This window comes from Oryctolagus cuniculus, chromosome 4, assembly GCF_051225735.1.
Source record: "Oryctolagus cuniculus isolate XC-2025 breed Fujian yellow rabbit chromosome 4, ASM5122573v1, whole genome shotgun sequence".
In the NCBI taxonomy this organism is placed as follows: domain Eukaryota; kingdom Metazoa; phylum Chordata; class Mammalia; order Lagomorpha; family Leporidae; genus Oryctolagus; species Oryctolagus cuniculus.
In genome coordinates, this window is record NC_142870.1 from 143,204,876 (window position 1) to 143,226,889 (window position 22,014).

At 43.7% G+C, this 22,014-nt stretch overlaps 1 protein-coding gene across 13 annotated transcripts in view; it reads left to right on the top strand.

Annotated features, from left to right (window-relative positions):
• Positions 1-245: 245 nt before the first annotated feature.
• The window catches only part of CEP70 (centrosomal protein 70), a 61,342-nt gene continuing 39,573 nt past the window's right edge, over positions 246-22,014 (top strand). For 7 of the 13 annotated variants that reach the window (XR_016233266.1, XR_016233265.1, XR_011388194.1 and 4 more), the window contains exons 1-6: positions 246-476; positions 2,746-2,848; positions 17,553-17,666; positions 21,042-21,132; positions 21,253-21,376; positions 21,694-21,874. Coding sequence is in view for 8 of the 13 variants with exons in the window: in XM_070072763.1 (XP_069928864.1) it covers positions 2,807-2,848; positions 17,553-17,666; positions 21,042-21,132; positions 21,253-21,376; positions 21,694-21,874 (552 nt within the window). In the remaining 5 variants the exon portion in view is untranslated. Of the gene's footprint in view, positions 1,892-2,745; positions 2,849-17,552; positions 17,667-21,041; positions 21,133-21,252; positions 21,377-21,693; positions 21,875-22,014 lie in introns of those variants that run through there. The other 6 variants (XM_070072764.2, XM_089332190.1, XM_089332194.1 and 3 more) reach the window with 4 other exon arrangements.

The following is a 22,014-nucleotide window of genomic DNA, read 5'->3' on the forward strand; positions in this document are numbered from 1 at the left end:
CCCCCAGGTCCGGAGCTTCGACACGCCGGCTGCTCCCCCAGCAGGAGCTCGCGGTCCTGGCGAGGGTCCTGCGCAGTGGCCAGGTGCTCCGAGCCTCATTTTCACCTGCGGCCACATATTTGCATATCTGAAATCTCCTGGGGAACCGAGGCCCTCCGTAAGCGAGAGCCCCAGCCAGCGAGAGGCCGTAGAGCGCGACTGAAACGTCAGCGGGCCTATGACAGCCCGCGGTGGTGGTAAGCCCCGCCCCCAGCAGCCGGAGCCAACCAGGGGGCGCGCGGCGGACCCAGCCTCCTCGAGAGGCCGGAGATAATCGCTCAGAAAGTTCCGAGGCAGAGCAGAGGTTTGACCTCGACCCGCTCGGGCTCGATTGGCCAACCTCCACTGGCGTCGGTAACGGTCGCGGAGGCGGGGCCGGAGGCGGTGGAGCGGAGCCAGGCAGGGCCGGGCCGGGCCGGGCCGGGCGGCCGAGGAAGGTGAGTGGCGCTCGGGACTCGGCCTGTGGGCGCCGAGCGTTGCCGGGCGCCCCGGGTGGAGCTCCAGCAGGCTGTGTGAGGGTTTGGGGATTGGTTAAACCTGCTTCGAGCCCCGGCCCCCCAGCCTTTGTGGTCTTCGGCGTCTCCGTTTGCTCCTGTGTGCAGTCTGCTGCCTTCCAGGGCGGCTGTGGGGCTAGACGAGGCAGGCAGTGCGGAGCTCAGACTCGGACCCGGCTAGATCAGACTAGACCCTGGCCGAGTCGGCGAAGGGCGGACGGGCGCTGACCGCCGCGGCCCTCGGCGTCCCGGAGTGGGGCAGGTGTCGGCGCAGGAGGCTGGGAGCCGAAGGCGGAGGGTGCCGGGGACACACGGAGGCGCGTAGCCCGCCTTCTCCGGTTGTCGGGCGCATTCTGGATCCGGGGTGCGCAGGGGATTCTGACTTCACGTGGAGCCTCATGTGATTCTTAAAGGGTGAAAAATCCCCCGAGCTGAGGCACTTGTAACAGTAACGCTTGTAACAGACCAGTCAGCAAGGGTTTCTCATCATAATGTTTGACGCCGTGCAGCCACTGCCCGTGTTGGTCTCAGCCCTCTGCGTGCATTTGTTTTTGTTTTTACTTTGAGTATTGCCAAGCAGAGCAGGCCGCCTCCGCTCCGCTTTTTGGGTACGAGGCGGCTGATTTGGAGTTTCACTGACGGGGTTGCTTCAGAGCGGGGGAGGAGGGTGTTCTGGCCCTCCTTGTAACCTCGCCGGCACAGGATGGTTTGGTTGAGGTGACGTCCGGGCCCAATGGTGGTGGATTCAGTTCGTCCTTTGGAACGTTGGCCTATCTTCGGACTAGTTTGCATTTCATGGAGAACACAGACTTGGAAAGCCGTGCGTGTTCATTTGTTGGAGTGATTTGGAATACGTCCTTCGGAGAAAGTTTATAGATTTTCGGTATGACTCACTTGAGAAAGAAATTACTGGCCATGATCTGTTATTTCCAGCTCTCTTCCCCCCGCCCCCCAAATGGCGAGAAAAATAAGTTTTTTAAGGTTTGATGCATGTTAGGCTATATTATAAGGGACCATTTGACCCAAAAGATTGTTGGGAAACCTGGACAGTGCTGGAAGATACAACTGTGTTTTTGCTTTTCTGTGTTTGGCTATTTTTTTAATGGTTTTTTTTTAATTTATTTTCACTTTATTTATTTGAAAGGCAGAGAAACAGTTTTCATCAGCCGGTTCACTCCCAAATATTCGCAACACTTGGGGCTGGGAGTCAGGTACTCAGTTCAGGTGTTCTGCTTGCGTACCAGGGACCTGATACTTGAGCTAGAACCTGCTGCCTCCCAGTGTGTGTGTGCTAGCAAGAAGCTGGCATAGGTAGGAAAGCCAGCACGTGAACCTGGGCACTCTGCTGTGGGATGCAGGTATGGTAACTGCTGAGCCAAATGCCTGTCCCCTGCTTGTCTGTATGCCAAGTGCAAACCAACTCTCAGCCCCCAAACCTTACTCCTACAGCCTGCCTTTAGTTGTGTTGTGACACTGAGTAGAGCTACAGCCTCGCTTCTGCCCCAGGGAGAGTTTAGTCTCTTCTGTGACTTTCAGCGTTCTGGACTTTTCTCCTCTAACAGCCTGCAGTGGGGAAAAGGCTGCTGCAAACTATCACCACGTTTATTTCACAGACTGGTGTAGGCTGATCCTGCAAGGCCCGCACTGGTGACGGTGCTCTTGACAAGACGCACTCAAGACCAGTTTCTGTGAACATGTCTATTAACGATGAAGCATAAGCTTTTAAAGGGCAGGCAGAGGGGGCGTAGCTAATTCAGGGCAACACTATAGGATAGATCTGATATTGGCGCCACTATGCTTCTCCAATCAGCTTGAAGGTCACATAGCCTAGTAGCCTACCAGGTGGTCCTTATGGGTCTGGGGCACACCCAGGAGTTGTTTACCTATTTGACCCTTTACAAGGTCCTTCACCTGGGAGCAGGGGTCAGGGAAATGTGCCCGGGAGGCATGGTGTGCCATGCCCTCCTAACCTCCTGCTTGGGGTAGGCAGGCAGTCTTCCAGCCAGGCACAGGATCACCCACAAGGGAGAAGAGGAGGGAGGAGGCTTATGATGGTGAGCCAGGAAGGCCATCAGCGCTTACTGTGGCTGTTGGAGTTTCAGCTTAGGGCTTTCCGGCACCATGGACGCTGCGCTGGGAGTAACACAAGACCTTTCTCACTAAGAGGTTGAACTTTCCAAGAGGTTGATCCGTTAATCTTTTTGAACCCTAGATGAAGATCTAGTTTCGCACATGAGACTCACTGGCCGATCGTTTCATTAAGATCATCTTGGATGAGCAGGTGTGACGTGCAGGAGGAAAGAGCTATGGCTGAGGTATGTCTGCCGCAACCGGTGATTCTAGATGTTAGGAGGCCGTGGGAAACATGGACCTGATGTGTACTAAATACTATACTAAACACATTGGGTATACTTCCTTTTGACTCCTGATAATCCTATCAGGTACATATTTTAAACTCAGGCCAAGTAACTGCTTAGATGATTAGCTGTCCTGGACTCTCCTAACCCCTGTCCTGCCTCGTGCCAGGCAGTGCTCTGTTTATTAATTCCTAATCCTCACAAAACCATGTGAACTAATTACTGTATTATCCTGATTTTATGATGTGGTAATTGATGCAGAGATTATTATACTCTTGGCTATGTGGCAGAATGCATAAGTCAAACTCATGCAGTCTGGCTGCAGAGTTGTACCAGCTTTCTTTTGGTTAATATTATCTTTTTTGTTATTCAACAAAATCCTTTCAGTGTAAAATGAATTTTTATTAAAAAGTCACATGGCAAATGTATAGCATAATGAATTATGAGATGATATCACCCAGATATGCCGGAGCCCTTCCATTGCCCTATCTCATCACAACTCCTGCTTCTGATACTTGGCATACTTTCTCTCATTTATTTGAAAAGCAAAGTTGCGAGAGACAGCTTCCATCTGCTCATTCGTTCCCCAAATGGCCACAACGACCAGAGCTGGGCCAGGCCAGAGCCAGGAGACTCATTCTGGGTTGCCCTTGGCTTAATCTGCTACATTACAACATTGGCCCCTTCTCTAACTTTTATCATTTCTCTGGGCACTTTAACAAGTTTTATCATAAATGTACAGGTTTAGATTCTAAATTTTTTTTAACTCTTTATAGGCTTTCTCTCTTCCTTTCCCTTACAATATATGAGATTAAGATCCTGGGTCATTTGGCCTGTATATTTTGTGCAGTTTGGAATCTGCTGATTGCATACACAGAAACAATTAGTATGTTCGTCTGCCTTGGGTAATTCCTGCACATTGTTAGCTGGATCCAAGACTGGCTCCGACTCAGATTCAATCCTTTTGGCATTTCTTTGCTATTTGAGACCATAAGAAGCACATAAGGTCTTACTGTTTTTCTGTCTCTGATTTCAGCAGCTATTGGTACTTGATGACACATAAATCTATTGTAGGTTGCAAAATAGTTGTCCTAAGGCCATCAAATCTCTTACATTTGTTAGTGATAATACTAGTCTCTTCATTTATTTGGGTACCCAGCAGTATAATTCTTATAAGAAAGGCCCGATAAATGCTTGATTCTCTCCATGTATTTACCAACTTTCCAGATAATGAATTGGTTCCTTGTCTTTGGAAGACAATTCCTTTTTTTTTTTTTTTTTTTTTTTTTTTTTGACAGGCAGAGTGGACAGTGATAGAGAAAGGTCTTCCTTTGCCGTTGGTTCACCCTCCAATGGCCACCGCGGCTGGCGCACCGCGCTGATCCGAAGCCAGGAGCCAGGTGCTTCTCCTGGTCTCCTATGGGGTGCAGGGCCCAAGGACTTGGGCCATCCTCCACTGCACTCCCTGGCCACAGCAGAGAGCTGACCTGGAAGAGGGGCAACCGGGACAGAATCCGGCGCCCCGACCGGGACTAGAACCCGGGGTGCCTGCGCCACAAGGTGGAGGATTAGCCTAGTGAGCCACGGCGCTGGTTCCTTTTAAAAAATCTAGTATCACTATAAACTCATGAATTTATTTCATGCTTATTATTGAGGCTCACACTGTTCCATCTTTGGCCAGTGGAAGCCTAGTCAAACCTATCCTTTTTGATTGGACCCTAGTGATTTTTTGATAGCTTCCTTGTTATATGATATCTTGAATAATTCCTGTTCCATATCTGAAATTAGCTCTTTAAGAAAGTCTGATTTCTTTTACAGGGAAATGGTATTTTGTGATCATAATCTGTACATTAAGGATCCTGAATCGATTACTGTTGTAGGCTTTTCAGTAGACAATTAAGAAAATTTTATCTATAGGTAACATATTTAAACATTTATATATAATATGTTCTCATTAGTACCTGCAATTCAGATTGGGATACAGAGCTTTTTTTTTTTTTCCTTAGGATTTACTTATTTATTTGAAAGGCAGAACTATAGAGAAAGGAGAGACAGAGATCCTCCATCCGCTGGTTCACTCCACAAAAGGCCACAATAGCCAGGCTGAAGCCAGGAGCAAGAAGCTTCCTCTGGGTCTCCCACATGGGTACAAGGGCCCAAGGACTTGGGCCATCTTCTGCTTTCCATGACTATCAGCAGGGAACTGGACTGGAAGTGGAACAACCAGGACTCAAACCGGTGCCCATATGGGATGCCGGCACTGCAGGTTGAGGCTTAATCTTCTATGCCACAGTGCTGGCCATGAGACACAGAGCTTTTATTTCTCTGTCATAGCTGTATAATTTTTTTCCATACTGAGAATCTAGTTTTCAAGAGTAAAGGTCACAAAGAATATCCTGTGTTAACTTTATATTCTTCCATTCTTCCCTCCCTTTAAAAAAAAGTATGCCTTTTTTTTTTTCTTTTTTGACAGGCAGAGTGGACAGTGAGAGAGAGAGAGAGGGAGAGAAAGGTCTTCCTTTGCCGTTGGTTCACCCTCCAATGGCCGCCACGGCCGGCGCGCTGCACTGATCCGAAGGCAGGAGCCAGGTGCTTCTCCTGGTCTCCCATGGGGTGCAGGGCCCAAGTACTTGGGCCATCCTCCACTGCCCTCCCTGGCCACAGCAGAGAGCTGGCCTGGAAGAGGGGCAACCGGGACAGAATCCGGCGCCCTGACCAGGACTAGAACCTGGTGTGCCGGCTCTGCAAGGCGGAGGATTAGCCTATTGAGCCATGGTGCCGGCTAGCTTCAATCTTATGTTTACATCTTTAATCCATTTTGAGTTGGGTTTTGAACATGTCATGAAATAGAGGTCTGGTTTTCTGAAGAATACGGATATCCAGTTTTTTAGCACCATTTATTGAAAAGGTTTCCCCTTTTCTAATGCATGTGCATAGCACCTGTGTCAAAGATCTGTTGGCTATAGATATGTGGGTTTACTTCTTGAGTCTTGATTCTGTTTCACTGGTCTGTGTCTACTTGGGTGCCAGTACCATGCTTTTTAAATTATAGTAGCTTTATTTATTTATTTTTTTGATAGGCAGAGTTACAGTGAGAGAGACAGAGAGAAAGGTCTTCCTGTTCTGTTGGTTCACCTCTCCGATGGCCGCTATGGCCGGCGCGCTGCGCTGATCCGAAGGCAGGAGCCAGGTGCTTCTCCTGGTCTCCCATGTGGGTGCAGGGCCCAAGCACTTGGGCCATCCTCCACTGCACTTCCGGGCCACAGCAGAGAGCTGGCCTGGAAGAGGAGCAACCAGGACTAGAACCCGGGGTGCCAGCGCCACAGGCGGAGGATTAGCCTGTTTGCGACTAGTGAGCCGTGAGTCCAGCCAAATTATGGTAGCTTTGTAACATTTTAATTTCATGTTATATAATGACTCCTGCTTTGTTCTTTTTTTTTTTTTTTTTTTTTTTTTTTTTTTTTTTTTTTTTTTTTTTTTTGACAGGCAGAGTGGACAGTGAGAGAGAGAGACAGAGAAAGGTCTTCCGTTTGCCGTTGGTTCACCCTCCAATGGCCGCCGCTGCAGCCGGCGCACCGGGCTGATCCGATGGCAGGAGCCAGGATCCAGGTGCTTTTCCTGGTCTCCCATGGGGTGCAGGGCCCAAGCACCTGGGCCATCCTCCACTGCACTCCCTGGCCATAGCAGAGAGCTGGCCTGGAAGAGGGGCGACCGGGACAGAATCCGGCGCCCCAACCGGGACTAGAACCCGGTGTGCCGGCGCCGCAAGGTGGAGGATTAGCCTATTGAGCCACGGCGCCGGCTCGTTGCTTTGTTCTTTTTGCTCAGGATTTTTTTTTCTATTTAGGGTCTTTTGTGGTTATATATAAATTTTAGTATTTTTCTAGTTTTATGAAAAATGTCATTGGTACTTTGGTAGGGATTTGTGGGGAGCAACTCGGACTAGACTAAGTTACTGGAATTAAGACTTATTCTATGCATCTGCTCTCCCACAATATGGCGCTGGGAGAGGAGGAAACAGCTTCTACACAGCTGCCTCCAGTTCAACCAATAAACTGTAGGACCTGCTCCTGATTGGAGGAGAGCAGCGTACTCGGCGTGTGGGTAGCAGAGTTGGGATTGGTGGAAGAGGACTATAAAGGAGGAGAGAGACAACATGCACCAGGAACATCTATCTGAAGGAACACCTGTGCAGCCCCCGAGAGAGCCTGCCGGCGGTGTGCCGCTCCCCCGCGGAAGTGGGGAAAGTGGCTAGGGGGAACTGCCCTTCCACGGAGGTGGAAGGGTCGGTAGCCAACCCGGGAAGAACCAGCAGCAAACCCGGGGAGGGCCGAGCAGACGAAAGAACAACGCAGGGTCCTGTGTCGTTCCTCCACGAAGACGGGGAGCGACAGGGATTGCACTGGATCTATAAATCACTTAGGGTTGTATGGACATTTTAATGATACTACTTCCAATTCATGCATACAGGATGCTTTCTGTTTATGCCCTTGTCAATCTCTTTCATCCATGATTTATAATTTTCATTGTAGAAATCTTCCACTTCTTTGGTTAAGTTTATTCCTAGGTATTTTGCTTTTTTGGTAGCCAATGAAAATTGGATTGTACTCAGAATTGGAGAGGCAGACAACTCTTTCCTCTCTGCTTGCTTTAATGTGACTTTTTACTGTGATTGCTCAACTGGCTTCTCTAGATAAAGGTGACTTAGTGTGCAGATAGTTGTTTTAAATTGGTATCTCTGGGGGGAGGTAGTCACTATAGCATCTTAGTGACCTGCCTCCTTGTTCTGCCCTCTCCCTTCTGTTTTAGCTTACTTTTAAATAGTAGGTTATTGTTTCAGTCTGTTTTGTTGGCATGTCAGTCTGAAGTATTTTTCTTATAGGGATATTAGTCTCTTAAAATATAAACTTCTGATAGAATTAATGCTTTGGTTTGCTCAGTTTTATATGAAAAATTAGCTTTTTTTGAGCTTTTATAATAGTTTAGAGTTCACAACGCTTTTGTAAATTGTTAGTATTCCCTCTTCTGTTTTTGTGTGGTGTTAGCAAATATGGCAGTTTGTTTTCTAAAATTTCCTGGTTCTGTTTTTCCTGTCTTTGTTCTAGACCTTCCCTTCTCTCCTTCTCTGTCTGCTCCTTTTGATTCCTTCCCCAGAAGTTTCTACCCATGATGAGCCTGGTCATGGAGCAGTAGCATATCTGTTTTGAATGTTCTTAAGGGCTCCAGCATCTTCTGTCCTTATGACAAGAGAGGGCAAAACCCCTTCTAGTTTCTCCTGCTCTTCTCATATTAGTACAGCAGTGACTATCAGTGAACTTGGGAGCTCTCTTGTCCACTCTCTCCTAAGCAGCAGATACTGCTTGCAGTTTTCTTTACTTCTGCACAGATGTTGGAACCAGGCAGTTCTTGTGGCTGTTGGTGGTTTGTCCTCACATTTTTGTTTATGGGAATAACAACTTTTGGTGTAACATTGTTTTAGGGTTTCAGCTTTGCTACCTAGTTGCTTCTGTTTTTCTTTTGATGATTTATTTGAAAGGGAGAGAGAGGGAGAGGAAAGAATTGATTTCCATTCCCTTGGTTCACTTCTCCAAATGCCAGCAACAGTGGGGGCTGGGCCATCCTGAAGCCAGGAGCCAGGAATTCCATCCTGGTTTCCATTTGAGTTTCAGGGACCCAAAGGCTTATGTTGTAGGTTGCTCTTTTTGCTGGATTCTTTAGAAATGTCATAGATCTTTATATTACAGCTCTTTTCTCCCTACTGGGTTCTTTGTCTTGTGACCATGAAGAATGAGGCATATTGAGACCAGGAAGAATGAGCAAAGAGGAAAGTTTATTGAGAGAAGAAAAAGCTTCTGACTTCAAGGAGGAGGCACAAAAGGGGTTGTAGATGAAAGGCTGTCTGTCTTGGCCGGTGCCTTGGCTCAATAGGCTAATCCTCCGCCTGCGGCGCCGGCACCCCGGGTTCTAGTTCCGGTCGGGGCGCTGGATTCTGTCCTGGTTGCCCCTCTTCCAGTCCAGCTCTCTGCTGTGGCCTGGGAGTGCAGTGGAGGATGGCCCAAGTGCTTGGGCCCTGCACCCGCATGGGAGACCAGGAGAAGCACCTGGCTCCTGGCTTCGGATCAGTGCAGTGTGCCGACAGCAGCGCAGCGGCCACTGCGGGGTGAACCAACGGAAAAAGGAAGACCTTTCTGTCTCTCTCTCACTGTCTAACCTGCCTGACACCCCCCCCCCCCCCAAATGCTGTGTCTGGGACTTTGTATTTATTTCTAAAGGAGGAAGTTCATCTGATTGGCCTGTACAGATGTAAATAAGGCAAAAATCTGTGAGCCAGTCAGGATACTGATACTGATGTGGCCTGTTTTGCATAGGAGTTCTCAGAGAACTCAGTTTGGCAATAGGCAAGACTCAGTTTATGCAGCATCTGAAGATTACGTTGTATATATTTCTCCTGTCTCTCAGGGCTCCTGGAGGGTTACACCATGTATGTTTCTTCCCTTCCTTTCCAGGGGCTCCTGGAGTCCCTGTCACTTGGGCCATGCCCTGTTGTCTTCCCTCAGAACATTTGCAGGAAGCTGGATTGGAAGTGAGTGGCCTGGACTTGTACCAGCATTCCGATATGGGATGCTGATGTTACAAGCTGCAGTTTAACCTGCTTTGCCTCGATGCTGGTTCCCAGTTGCTTCCTTCTGCTTTTTTGTGGGGGTTCAAAGATTCAAAAACTGCTGTGACCATGTTATCTTTCCAGAATCCTTTCTATTTTATTTATTCTTTTAGGTGTTCTGTATATATTTATCTGACTTTTTGGTAGTTTAAATGCCTTTTTTCCTTCCACAGCATATATCTTGATTTTTTAAAATAATCCTGTTTTATAATCTTTGTCTTTTAACTAGAGCTACCTAAGTGTATCATAATTACATATGCAGGTTTAAATCTGCATATTACCAAGGACCATGTGCTTTCTTTTTGTTTCACCTCTTTATTTTTGACTCATTTTGGGTTCATCCTCATCATTTTTTTTCCCCGTTTACTAGTCATTATCCTAGAAATTTGTCAGCATCCTTAACTTAAAGTCTGTTAACAGTTACATTTACTACCTTCCTCCTGCATTGTAGACAAAGTTGGAATACTGACTCTTTTTACCCTGTTTCTTGTTATTGTACATTAATTTCTTTTTTAAACTACACATGGAATCACTCTCGCCCATTTCCTAGTGTTTCATTTTTCCCCACATCTCTGCTGTTCTTTCAGGGAGTCTTTCCATCTCCATGAAGCATCTCATCTAGAGTATTTTATAAAACAGATCTCTCAGACTGTTTTATGCTATTTACTTAAATCCCTTACTTTTGCCTTTATCATTATTTTACTTTTTGCAGTTTTATAACATTATTTGTCAGTCAGCAGTTCTCATCCACATGAGCCATAGATGTTTTTAACCAACATATGGAGCTTGTTTGAATCTTCATCCTCGTAATGTTTTCTGGACAGCAGCACCTGGATGTGATATGGGACGTTCCTTATTTCTTTGGCCAGGCAGCCTGTTGAGCCTGGTGTCAGTGTTTACATCTGGAATTCCCATCTTCTCTATGGCAAATTTCCAGTTCTCTTTGAGTCCCCAGGGGCATGCTTCTTGAAACCCACTCCCTAGATGGGCTTGTGAATATTGATGACATATTCTTGAGTCTTCCTTGATGGCAGAATGGCCTTCATCTTGCCACCCTCCTTTGAGCTCAAGTTGGGAAGGAAGAGCTCAAGGGATAACCTTGATTTATTATTAGGGGATTTTTTTAAAATGGAATCCTTTTTTTTTTTTTTTTTAGATTTATTTATTTACTTGAAAGAGTTACACAGAGAAGAAGAGGCAGAGAGAGAGAGAGAGGTCTTCCATCCGCTGGTTCACTCCCTAGTTGGTCGCAACAGTCGGATCTGTGCTGATCCGGAGCCAGGAGCTTCTTCCAGGTCTCCCACATGGGTGCAGGGGCCCAAGGACTTGGGCCATCTTCCACTGCTTTCCCAGGCCACAGCAGAGAGCTGGATCGGAAGTGGAGCAGCTGGGACTCAAACCAGCGCCCAGGCAGCGGCTCTACTCGCTGCACTCCATCGCTGGTAGGGGATATTTTCACTGGGTTTAGAATTCTTTTCTAAAATTATTACCTTTCAGTATATTGAAAGAACTAGTCCACTATTAGTTTCCATTGTTACTGCTAAGAGGGTTAGACATTCGGACAGTCACTTCTGTGAGGATAACCTTTTTTTCTTAGATTTTTAAAATTTTATTTTATTCTATTTAAAAGAGATTGAGAGAGAAACAGAGATCTTCCATCTGCTGGTTAATCCTCAAATGCCCACAACAGCTGGGGCTGGGCCTGGCTGAAACCAGGAACCTTGAACTCAATATAGGTCTCCCATGTGGGTGCCATGAACATTAACCTGCTGCCTCCCAGGGCACACATTGGAAAGCTGGATGAAAAGTGGAGCCAGGACATGAACATGGACACTTCTCAGATTGCTTCTAAGATCCTTCTCCACGTTTTTATTTTTCTATATTTCACTATGATATGTATAATTTTGATTTTTTTTCCTATGCTGTTGCAATATATTGAGGTTCTAGTATGTGTGTGCTTGTCTTTCACTGATTCTCAGATTTTCTCAGCCTTTTTAATTTCAAATGCTGCTTCTGCTTTAGCGTTTCCTCTGTTCTTGGGTACCAGTTATACATATGTTATACTTCATCAGTGTCTTCTCCATTTGAAGAAGGATGTCTTCCGTTTTTCTGAAACCTTTGAGAATTTCTCTTTAACTCTCCATCTAGTCATTAATATTCTCTTCTGTTCTTTGATTTACTGTTAAGCATTTACTTTGAGATCTCAATTTCAGTTTTTCTAACTTTTCATTCTGGATTTTTTGTTTATTCTTTTCCAGATACATTCTTTTTTTTAGTATTTATTTGAAAGGTAGAGTTAGAGAGGGAGAGGCAGAGAGAGAGAGAAGTCTTTGATCTGCTGGCACACTCCCCAGATGGCTACAAAGGCTAGGGCTGGGCCAGACTGAAGCCAGGAGCTTCCTCTAGGTCTCCCTCGTGGGTGCAGGGGCCCAAGTACTTGGGCTATCCTCTGCTATTTTCTCAGGTGCATTTGCAGGAGCTGGATCAGAAGTGGAGCAGCTGGGACTTGAACTGGCACCCCTATGGGATGCTGGCACTGTAGGTGGTGGCTTAACCTGCTGTGCCACAGAACCGGCCCCTTCAGATATGTTCTGTAACTCATTTTATAGTTTCCTGCCAGAAAATCAAGCTTTTGTTTTTCTTTGGCTGTTCTGAGCATAGTTGTTTCATGGTTTGTGTCTAATAATTACAGTTAAAGAAGTCTTTATTAGTTGATTCTTTTGATGCTTTTTCAGTTTGCCTTGTCTTTATTTCTTGTATGTCTTTGTTGCCACAGTCCAGCCTCTGCAGGTTCAGGGAGTCCCAAAGGAGGTGAAATGTTGGCAAAGAAATGAGATGAGGAGACGACATTTAGGTAGCATTCTGCTGTTCCTTCTCATAGCTTTATTTTATACTCTTTTTACACATATTTTTCATTAAGTCTTCTTCCTCCTAAGCCTCTGTTCTTTCTGAGAAAGAATACATTACAAGTGATCATCTGTGCATAACCTTTCTCTATTAATATTGTTTTCACTTTCCTTTCATGGCCTCAACGTAACCTTCCCATTAATATTTTCTCTATTCTAGTGGATGCATCAGCTATATGAAACCTGCTTAATTTATCTAAAGGTGCTAGACAAAAAAGTCTAAGGTTTAGACTTTAACCTTTGAAGGTTAATAGATTTACTTTAAAAGGTTAAAACTGCATAGAAAAAGTTCTAGTGATTATATCCTACTTTTCTAAAGGTAAATCACACCCCCAACAGCCATGTTTTTTATAGGATCTATTCCATTGCCTAATGTAAGAGTTCCTTGTTACTTTGTTCTACATTTCCAAGCAGGGGCATAACGTCCTAACCTTTGTAAGAATGGCAGTGCTTCTACATCAGTCTACCTGCCGTAATATTAAGTAGGTGCCTACCATTCTCATCAGGGTGTTTCTGGGAACAAGCACCTGCATGCTCTTTCCGTTCTGTTTTCTCATAGAACTCCTCATTACTCTTGTTCCCAATAATATTTTGCTCTAGATATATTTCCCCTCTTATTTCTCCAGTTGCTTCCTGTAACTTTTTTTTATAAGGAATAATAATTTGACTTAGTATGGATGTCCATGAGTCCCACACCCAAGCCCCATGACTACATCATTATTAAACCTAATAAAAACCACAGAGACGATGGCTTGAGTTCAGTCAGGAGTTTACTGCTTTGTGGAATACCCCTCCTCCTGCTATGACTGTGTCATACAGCATGGATGACATCGCCTCCACCACTTTTTTTTTTTGCAGTGTGCTAGATGTTCTATTTGAAAGACTTTTGTGGGGGTAATTTGAGGCCTTTCTCCAGAGAAGCTTTTATGTTTCTGCTAGGTGCCTAGAAGTACTATTAATATGGGATCTTTAAGTACTAGAATAGCCCACAAGAGGGTAGGCCAGGTTTCAGGTTCGTGGGAGAGGTGGTTTACTTCTCTGCTTTACCTTTCTCCTGAGAGGGTAACCCATCTCCCTCACAGCTTCAACCTGTGGTGGCTTTGGTCTTTAGTGTTCATTTCTCAGCTCTTTTCTTGGAATTGGCAAATCCCTTCAGGGAAGAAGTGGGTATTCATCTTCTTGATTGATTTGTGTCTGTCCATTGCTTATTATTTTGTTCTTTAATGCTTATAAGAAGTCTTAAGAAAACAGACTTTGTTGGGGCCGGTGCTGTGGCGCAGCGGGTTAACACCCTGGCCTGAAGTGCTGGCATCCCATATGGGCGCTACACTTCTGATCCAGCTCTCTGCTATGGCCCTGGGAAAGCAGTAGAAGATTTAGACTTAATGAAATAGTACTTCTAGGCCTCTGCAGCCGCGGGGGAGACCCGGAAGAAGCTCCTGGCTTCCGATTGGTACAGCTCCAGCCGTTGCAGTCATCTGGGGAGTGAACTATTGGATGGAAGACCTCTCTCTCTCTCTGCCTCTCCTCTCTCTGTGTAACTCTGACTTTCAAGTAAATAAATCTTTTTTAAAAAAAAAACAGACTTTGTTAAGTTTTCTCAGTTGTCTTTAGAGGCAGAGTTGCCTAGTATATGTTTACCAAAAAGCAGCCTTGGGGCCAGTGCTGTGGCGCAGTGGGTTAAAGCCCTGGCCTGAAGCGCCAGCATCCCGCATGGGCACTGCTTCTAGTCCCGGCTGCTCCTCTTCTGATCCAGTTCTCTGCTATGGCTTGGGAAAGCATTAGAAGATGGCCCAAGTCCTTGGGCCCCTGCACCCACGTGGGAAATCCAGAAGAAACTCCTGGCTTTGGATCAGCACAGCTCCAGCTGTTGCAGCCATCTAGGGATGAACCAGCGGATAGAAGACCTCTCTTTGTCTCTACCTCTCTCTGTAACTCTTTCAGAAATAAAATCTTTTTATTTTTTAAAGCAGCCTTTTTAAATCTTAGAGAAATTTGTCTTATCTGAGACATGTTTCTGTTAAACAAAACCCTCTTGATCAGTTAACTGATTAATTTGGAGAAGAAAACCTAAGATAATAAGAGATAACTAGGTTAGATCCTTTTTGAGGTAGAAGTGTATGTGTGTATATATACATATATATATTCAGCTATGTGCCAGGCACTTGTTCTAAACGCTTTCAACATGTTGTCTGAGCTCCACATATTAGGAGTAAGTATTACTTACTGGAGACATGTTAATTGACAAGGACATAATAAACTGAATCCAAAATGTGGGTAGATTTACAAGACAAAAGGACTGCTTTTTCAATAAATAGCTTGTTTTAAAAAAGGAGGAGAGGGAGAATAGAATTGCCATAGAAGAGACTTTAGAAAATAACATCAACCAAGTACTACATGTGACCCTTATTTGGATCCTGATTTGAAACAAAAGTCACTGGACATTGGAAGACATTTTGGGGAAACTGAACATAGATTAGACAGTAAATGATATTAAGGCATTATTTTATTGTGAGAATGACATTGAGGCTGTGTTTTAAGAGTCTTAGGTGTTAGAGATGTATAGTTATCCCTGTATCTGCAAGGAACTTAGTTCAAGCTTCTTTCATGGATATTAAAATCTGTAGATACTTAAGTCTTTTATTAAATGGCATAGTATTTGTATGTAACCTACAGATATTCTCCTGTGCACTTTAATTCATCTCTAGATTATAATAACACAAATGCTATATAAGTGTTAGACTATATTGTTTAGGGGATAATGACAAGAAAGTCTGTATATACTCAGTACAAATGTAATTTTTTCCCTGTGTCTTCAGTTTGCATGGTTGGTTATATTGGATGTGGAAGCCATGACTACAAAGGGCTAACTGTACTGAGATATACATGATTGAGGAAAAAGAAAATGAATGGAAGAATGTTGATGATCATTGGAGCTGTGTTGTAAACAGAGGGTTCATCATACTCTTTTTCTACTTCTGTGTATTTTTAGCAATTTCTCTGGTATAAAGTTAACAAAACCAGCTGAAAGATGATAGCAGTTAAAGTTGGCTGGCCTTTTCAAAAAGGAACTTTATTTCAAATAAAGGCTGGAGATACTATTAGCATAATTGATGACATTTGAAAGATCAAGATTTTTTTTTTCACTTTTATTTAATGAATATAAATTTCCAAAGTACAGCTTATGGATTACAATGGCTTCCCCCCATAACATCCCTCCCACCCGCAACCCTCCCCTCTACCACTCCCTCTCCCCTTCCATTCACATCAAGATTCATTTTCGATTCTCTTTATATACAGAAGATCAGTTTAGCATACATTAAGTAAAGATTTCAACAGTTTGCTCCCACACAGAAACATAAAGTGAAAAATAATAGATGATTTTTTAAATGATGATGAAATCAGATCAGACCTATTGTCATGTTTAATCCCAGTGAGAGTCAAGTTGGGAATTGGGAATTGATAATTTCTTCTTCCCTTTTTTTTTTTTTTAAACGGAAGATCAGTTTAGTATACATTAAGTAAAGCTTTCAACAGTTTGCACCCCCATAGAAACACACAAAGTGAAATATACTGTTTGAGTACTCGTTATAGCACTAAGTCTCAATGTACAGCACATTAAGGACAGAGATCCTACATGAGGAGTAAGTGCACAGTGACTCCTGCTGTTGACTTTACAAATTGACACTCTTGTTTATGGCCTCAGTAATCTCCCCATGCTCCAGTCATGAGTTTCCAAGGCTATGGAAGCCCTCTGAGTTCTCCGACTCTTATCTTGTTTAGACAAGGTCATAGTCAAAGTGGAGGTTCTCTCCTCCCTTCAGAGAAAGGTACCTCCTTCTTTGAAGACCAAAGATGAAGATTTGAAGGGGAGAGAGTAATCTGTGATGTCAACCAGCAGAAATGGCAGAGTTTGGGAATTTGTAACATCCTCTGAGTGTTAATAGGTTTAGCTAGAAATAAATGATGGTCATTTGTAATTTGGAGGAAGCAGGTACATGAGGACAGAGAATGCTTTGGAAGGAGCCCAGAGCTGGCGGCCAGGAGACCTCCTTTTCAATCTTTAGAAGATGATTTCACCTCTCTGGGATGAGATGATTATAGCACATCATGCTCTCACCATACTCTTTCCTGTGACAGCAAACAGCTAGAGATTTTGGACTCAGTAGTTTCCATTGCCCCTTCAAGCTCTGCTATTCCGTGATCTTAATGAATGTGGATGATTTTGCTTCTAGAAAGGAGGAATTTTGTCTATATATCATAGACAAAGAATGTTTTCCTGTGGAATGGTTGAATATTAGATAACAAGAAAAGAGCAAGTTAAATATAAACTTTCATGTGTGCACGCACACACACACACACATATACATATACACATGCACCTTTGTTGCTAGCTTCTGATATACTTGGGAATAAAGACATCCTAAGACAGTAGCACTCCAAGGCAAGCGTTGTGACCTAGCTTGTTAATCTGCCACTTGGGATACCCCTGTATCACAGTGCCTGTTTTAGTCTTGGCTACTGTACTTCCATTCCAGCTTCTTCTGGCTAATTACCTGAGAAGGCAGCAGATGATGGCCCAAGTGCTCCACATGGGAGATGTGAATGGAGTTCCCAGCTCCTGGTTTTGGCCTGGCCCAGGCCTGGGTGCCGGTAGGCATTTGGGGAGTGAACCAGCGAATGGAAGATGTCTCTTTCTCTCTGCTGATCCTGTTAGTAGCGTTCCATTTATTCTTGGAGTCCAGTGATTGTCAGGCTGGCCTGTAACTGTGGATCAAAGAGCATTCTTTTAGGTTTGAGGGAAGTAGCTACTTCTAAAAGGTAACAGTTTTTAGTTTCATGTGCTTTTCATGTTATCTAGTTAAAACAAATAGTTCTTGCTCTCATATGTGTGGAGGTGTATATGTGTCTAAAACCCCAGAATGTTTTATTCCAGAGAAGACCATTATAGGATAGCATTTATTCAAATGATTCTTCCATCAACGGTCTAGGAAGTCATAAAGTTTTGACGCAGGAGTGGCCTAATTTGCCCTGCAAGAGTAGTGTGTTCTTTTAAGTATGATTTCTCTTAACTCATTTCACTTTTGTTCATTAGGCAACTCAGATTTTTTTATTGCCAATCTCCACTTCTGATTCCACAATGTCTCCAGCATCCCCTAAAGCCCAGCAGTCCAGTCAGTTATCAGACAAACTCATGGCTGAAAAGCAGGTAAGCTTAAAGTAGTCTAAGCTGGTGTTTCTTACTATGTACTGAAGAATGTTGTGTACAAATGAAAAATTTGACTTTGAAAAAATTCTTCAAGTAATTGGTCAAATAATTTTTGGGAAATGCCAGATTCAAGACTGTTATATGGTTTTGTTACTCCAATATGAGATGCAAGTATTGCAAGTGGTGGCTTAACCTTCTGTACCACAATGCTGGCCCCATCTTACAGTCTTAAAGTTGCTTGTTTATGGTGGTCTGACACCTCTGAGTAACATGTTGGAAGATAAGCCTTTCTTGATGTTCTCTGAGAAACAAGCTCAAGAGAGCATATACCTACAAACTGCTTCAGATTCTCTGCTCCTGTTCCCAGTGCCCCCTTTTTGCTTAAGTCCTACATTCTTGGTTATAATTTCAAAATTGATCCTTGTATTTACAATAAAAATGGATCATGAGGCTCTCAGTTCTTCACTGTGATGCCTGCCTGGTCTGTCAGGTGTACTCTCTCCATTAAACTTTGCTAGAATGCTTATTGGTAAAAAAAAATCATAAAACTATGAATGTTTTATTTAAATGTTTTTTTTTTTTTTTAAATACTGACTTACTTATTTGAAAGGCTGAATAACAGAGAGGTAGAGAGAGCGATCTTCCATCTGCTGGTTCACTCCCCAAATGGCTGCATGGCCAGGTCAAAGCCAGGAGCCAGGGTGTTCATCTGGGCCTCCCACATGGGTGCAGGAGCCCAAGCACATGGACCATCCTCTACTGCTTTCCCAGGTGCATTAGTAGGGAGCTGGATCAGAAGTAAAGAAGCCAGGACTTGAATTGGTGCCTACATGGGATGCTGACACCGCAGGTGGTGGCTTTCCCTGTTACACCACAGCCCTGGCCCCCTAAGGGTATTTTAAAAATAATTTTTTTAAGATTATATTTATTTGAAAGGCGGAGTTACAGAGAGTATTCTGTCTGCTGGTTCACTCCCTAAATGGCTACAACAGCTAGTTGTGCTAGTCCAAAGCCAGGAGCTTCTTCTGGGTCTCCCATGTGGATGCAGGGGCCCAAGTACTTGGGCCATCCTCCACTGCTTTCCCAGGCACATCAACAGGGAGCTGGATTGGAAGTGGAGCAGCTGGGATTCAAATCTGTGCCTATGTGGTGTTGCAGGGCAGCCTTTAGCCACTATGCACAATGCCAACAATTTTTTTTAAAGATTTATTTATTTGACAGGCAGAGTGACAGAGAGTGCTCTTCTATCTGTTGGTTCATTCCCCAGATGACTGCAACAGTCAGGGCTGGTCTAGGCTGAAGCCAGGAATTGGGTCTCCATCCTGGTCTCCCACATGGATGACAGGGGCTCAAATACGTGGGCCATCCTCCATTGCCTTCCCAGGTGCATTAGCAGGGGGCTAACCTGTAAGCAGAGCAGCCAGGACTCAAGTTGGTACTTCTTTGTGGGATGTCAGGATTGCAAGTAATAGCTTAACCTGCTGGCCCCCTATTATTTTCTTATTACTTTTTTTTGTTTCTTATTTCTTTGCATTGTTTTTAATTTGCTTTGTCTAGAGAGTTAGAGTCCCCTTCTCAAATTTAGAATGTAATTACATATTTAGAATTAGGGACACAAGATTTAAGAGTATCTTTCAGGGTGATTCTGTGAGAATAGAAATAGATGTTAGACCTTATCCATTATACAAGAAACTATTTAAAATGGTTTGTACCAGGCCAGTGGTGTGGTGCAGTCAGTTAAACCACTGCCTGTGAGTCTGGATCTATCAGAGTACTTGTTCAAGTCCCAGCTGTCATCGCGCTTCTCGGCCTTTTGGATAAGATCAAGTGTAGTATCAAGTCCCAGCTGCCCCACTTCCAATTAGCTGCCTGCTAATGTGCCTGAGAAGGCAGCAGAAGACACCCCAAGTACTTGGACCCCTACTACCCTCATTGGAGACCAAGATGGAGTTCCTGGCTCCTGGCTTCAGTCTGACCTAGCCCTGACCATTGTCACGGCCATTTGGGGAATGAACCAGCTGATGGAAGATCTCTTCCCACGCCCCCCCACCCCAGTAACTCTACCTTTCAAATAAATAAATCTTAAAAAATAAAGTTATTGGGGCTGGCACTGTGGCATAGAGGGTAAATAAAACTTCTGTATGCAATGCAAGTATCCCATATTGGCGCTGGTTTGGGTCCTGGCTGCTCCACTTCTGGTCCAGCTCTCTGCTATGGCCTGGGAAAGTGGTACAAGATGGCCCAACTCCTTGGGCCCCTGCACCTGTGTGGGATACCTGGAAGAAGCTCCTGGCTTCAGATTGGCACAGCTCCAGCTATTGTGGCCATCTAAGGAGTGAACCAGCAGATAGAAGACCTCTTTTTCTCTGCCTCTCCTTCTCTCTTTGTAACTTTCACTTAAATAAATCTTCAAAAAAAGTTATTGACGCCAACTAGTCAGATTTTTCCTGTGACCATGATGCTTGTTTCTGAGTAATTCAACTATTAAATTATTTATAGCCGACACCGTGGCTCACTAGGCTAATCCTCCGCCTAGCGGCGCCGGCACACCGGGTTCTAGTCCGGTTGGGGTGCCGGATTCTGTCCCGGTTGCCCCTCTTCCAGGCCAGCTCTCTGCTGTGTCCCGGGAGTGCAGTGGAGGATGGCCCAGGTGCTTGGGCCCTGCACCCCATGGGAGACCAGGAAAAGCACCTGGCTCCTGGCTTCGGATCAGCGCAGTGTGCTGGCTGTAGCACGCCGGCCGCAGCGGCCATTGGAGGGTGAACCAACGGCAAAGGAAGACCTTTCTCTCTGTCTCTCTCACTGTCCACTCTGCCTGTAAAAAAAAAAAATTATTTTTAATATATTTTATAATTTTATATAATTATAAATTTTATATAAATATAAAATGCATAAATATATGCAAATATAAGTATATATAAATATATAATATGTACTATATATTATAAATATATATAAATACAAAATGTGAATTTTATATAATTTATTAATTTATATAATTTATATAAATATACAATGTGAATTTTTATATGATTTATTAATATAAAGTAGTTTGTAGTTTTTCTGAGCAGGGCTTTGCTAAAGGATGCAGTTATAATTTCAGTGAACCAGATTTAAGATTTTTGTTTGCTTTAGGTTGCCATTAAGTCCTCCGTATCATTAGTCTGTACACTGCAGTAGTTTGTGCTTATTTGCATATTTCTAGTCAGTGGCTAAGCTTGTTACAAGTGGTAAATGTTCTAATCTTATGCATATAAACTCATTTAATAAAACCTTTTGGTGAACAACCTCTGTTACCTGGAAATACAGGAATTTATATATATTGGGGATTTCTTCACTCTAAGTTGATTCTTTTGTCTTTACTCAAAATTGTAGCAGGAAGAAGCAGAATGGGAGAACATAAATATGCTGTTGATGAAGCATGGCTTAAAACCATTGTGCCTGGTCAAGAGAAAAGATCTTAAAGGTACTTGGATCCTATTTCTGCTCCTTAAGGGGAAAAGGTTCTTTTTACTTTTGAAATTTCTTATCTTAAAAATGTCTTACCCACTTCTGTTTTTACTATCTGTTATGTTTCAAAATGTAGAGTTCATCATTTTTGACAAGCAGTCATCACAAAGGATGAGACAGAATTTGAAAACGTTGGTAGAAGAAACAGCACGTCAACAGAGCATGATACAGGAGCTTATAGAAACTAATCAGCAGCTTAAGTAAGAATGGAAAAATTCTTTTGACTTGTTGATATGCATTCTAAAAATAACTGTCTTGCAAAGAACCTTAAAATTTAGTTTTCGATTTTGAATATGAAGTTTAAAGCTATTTTTATAGGTAAATAGTTAACATTTTAATAGAAAAACCTGTGGTAATAGCTTGGCATAGATACGTAATGGAACGCTATATTTCTTTTTCTGTGAGAAGATAGAAATTTCAAGAATGCAGAAAGTTTTGGAAAGTGAATGTGTTAATATGTTATGTGGTTTGATTTACTTTTAAATACTAAAGGAGAGAATTGTGTGTATTAAATTAGAAATGAACTTCAGCTAGAACAGAGCCGCGCAGCACATCAGGAACAACGTGCCAATGACTTGGAACAAATTATGGAGAGTGTGAAATCCAAAGTTGGTGAATTGGAGGATGAATCCCTAAATAGGGTTTGCCAGCAGCAGAATAAAATAAAAGATCTTGAAAAGGAGCAGAAAACTTTACAGGTACCAAGTTACATATTTTCTTAGATGTTGGTTAGTACTAGAGCAAATCATCCTGATCCTTGGGTCGCTTGCTGAATTCAGTGGTACTTGTGATAGAAGGAAATCTTTGTGGTAACCAATTGGGAAAGATAAAAGTGCCC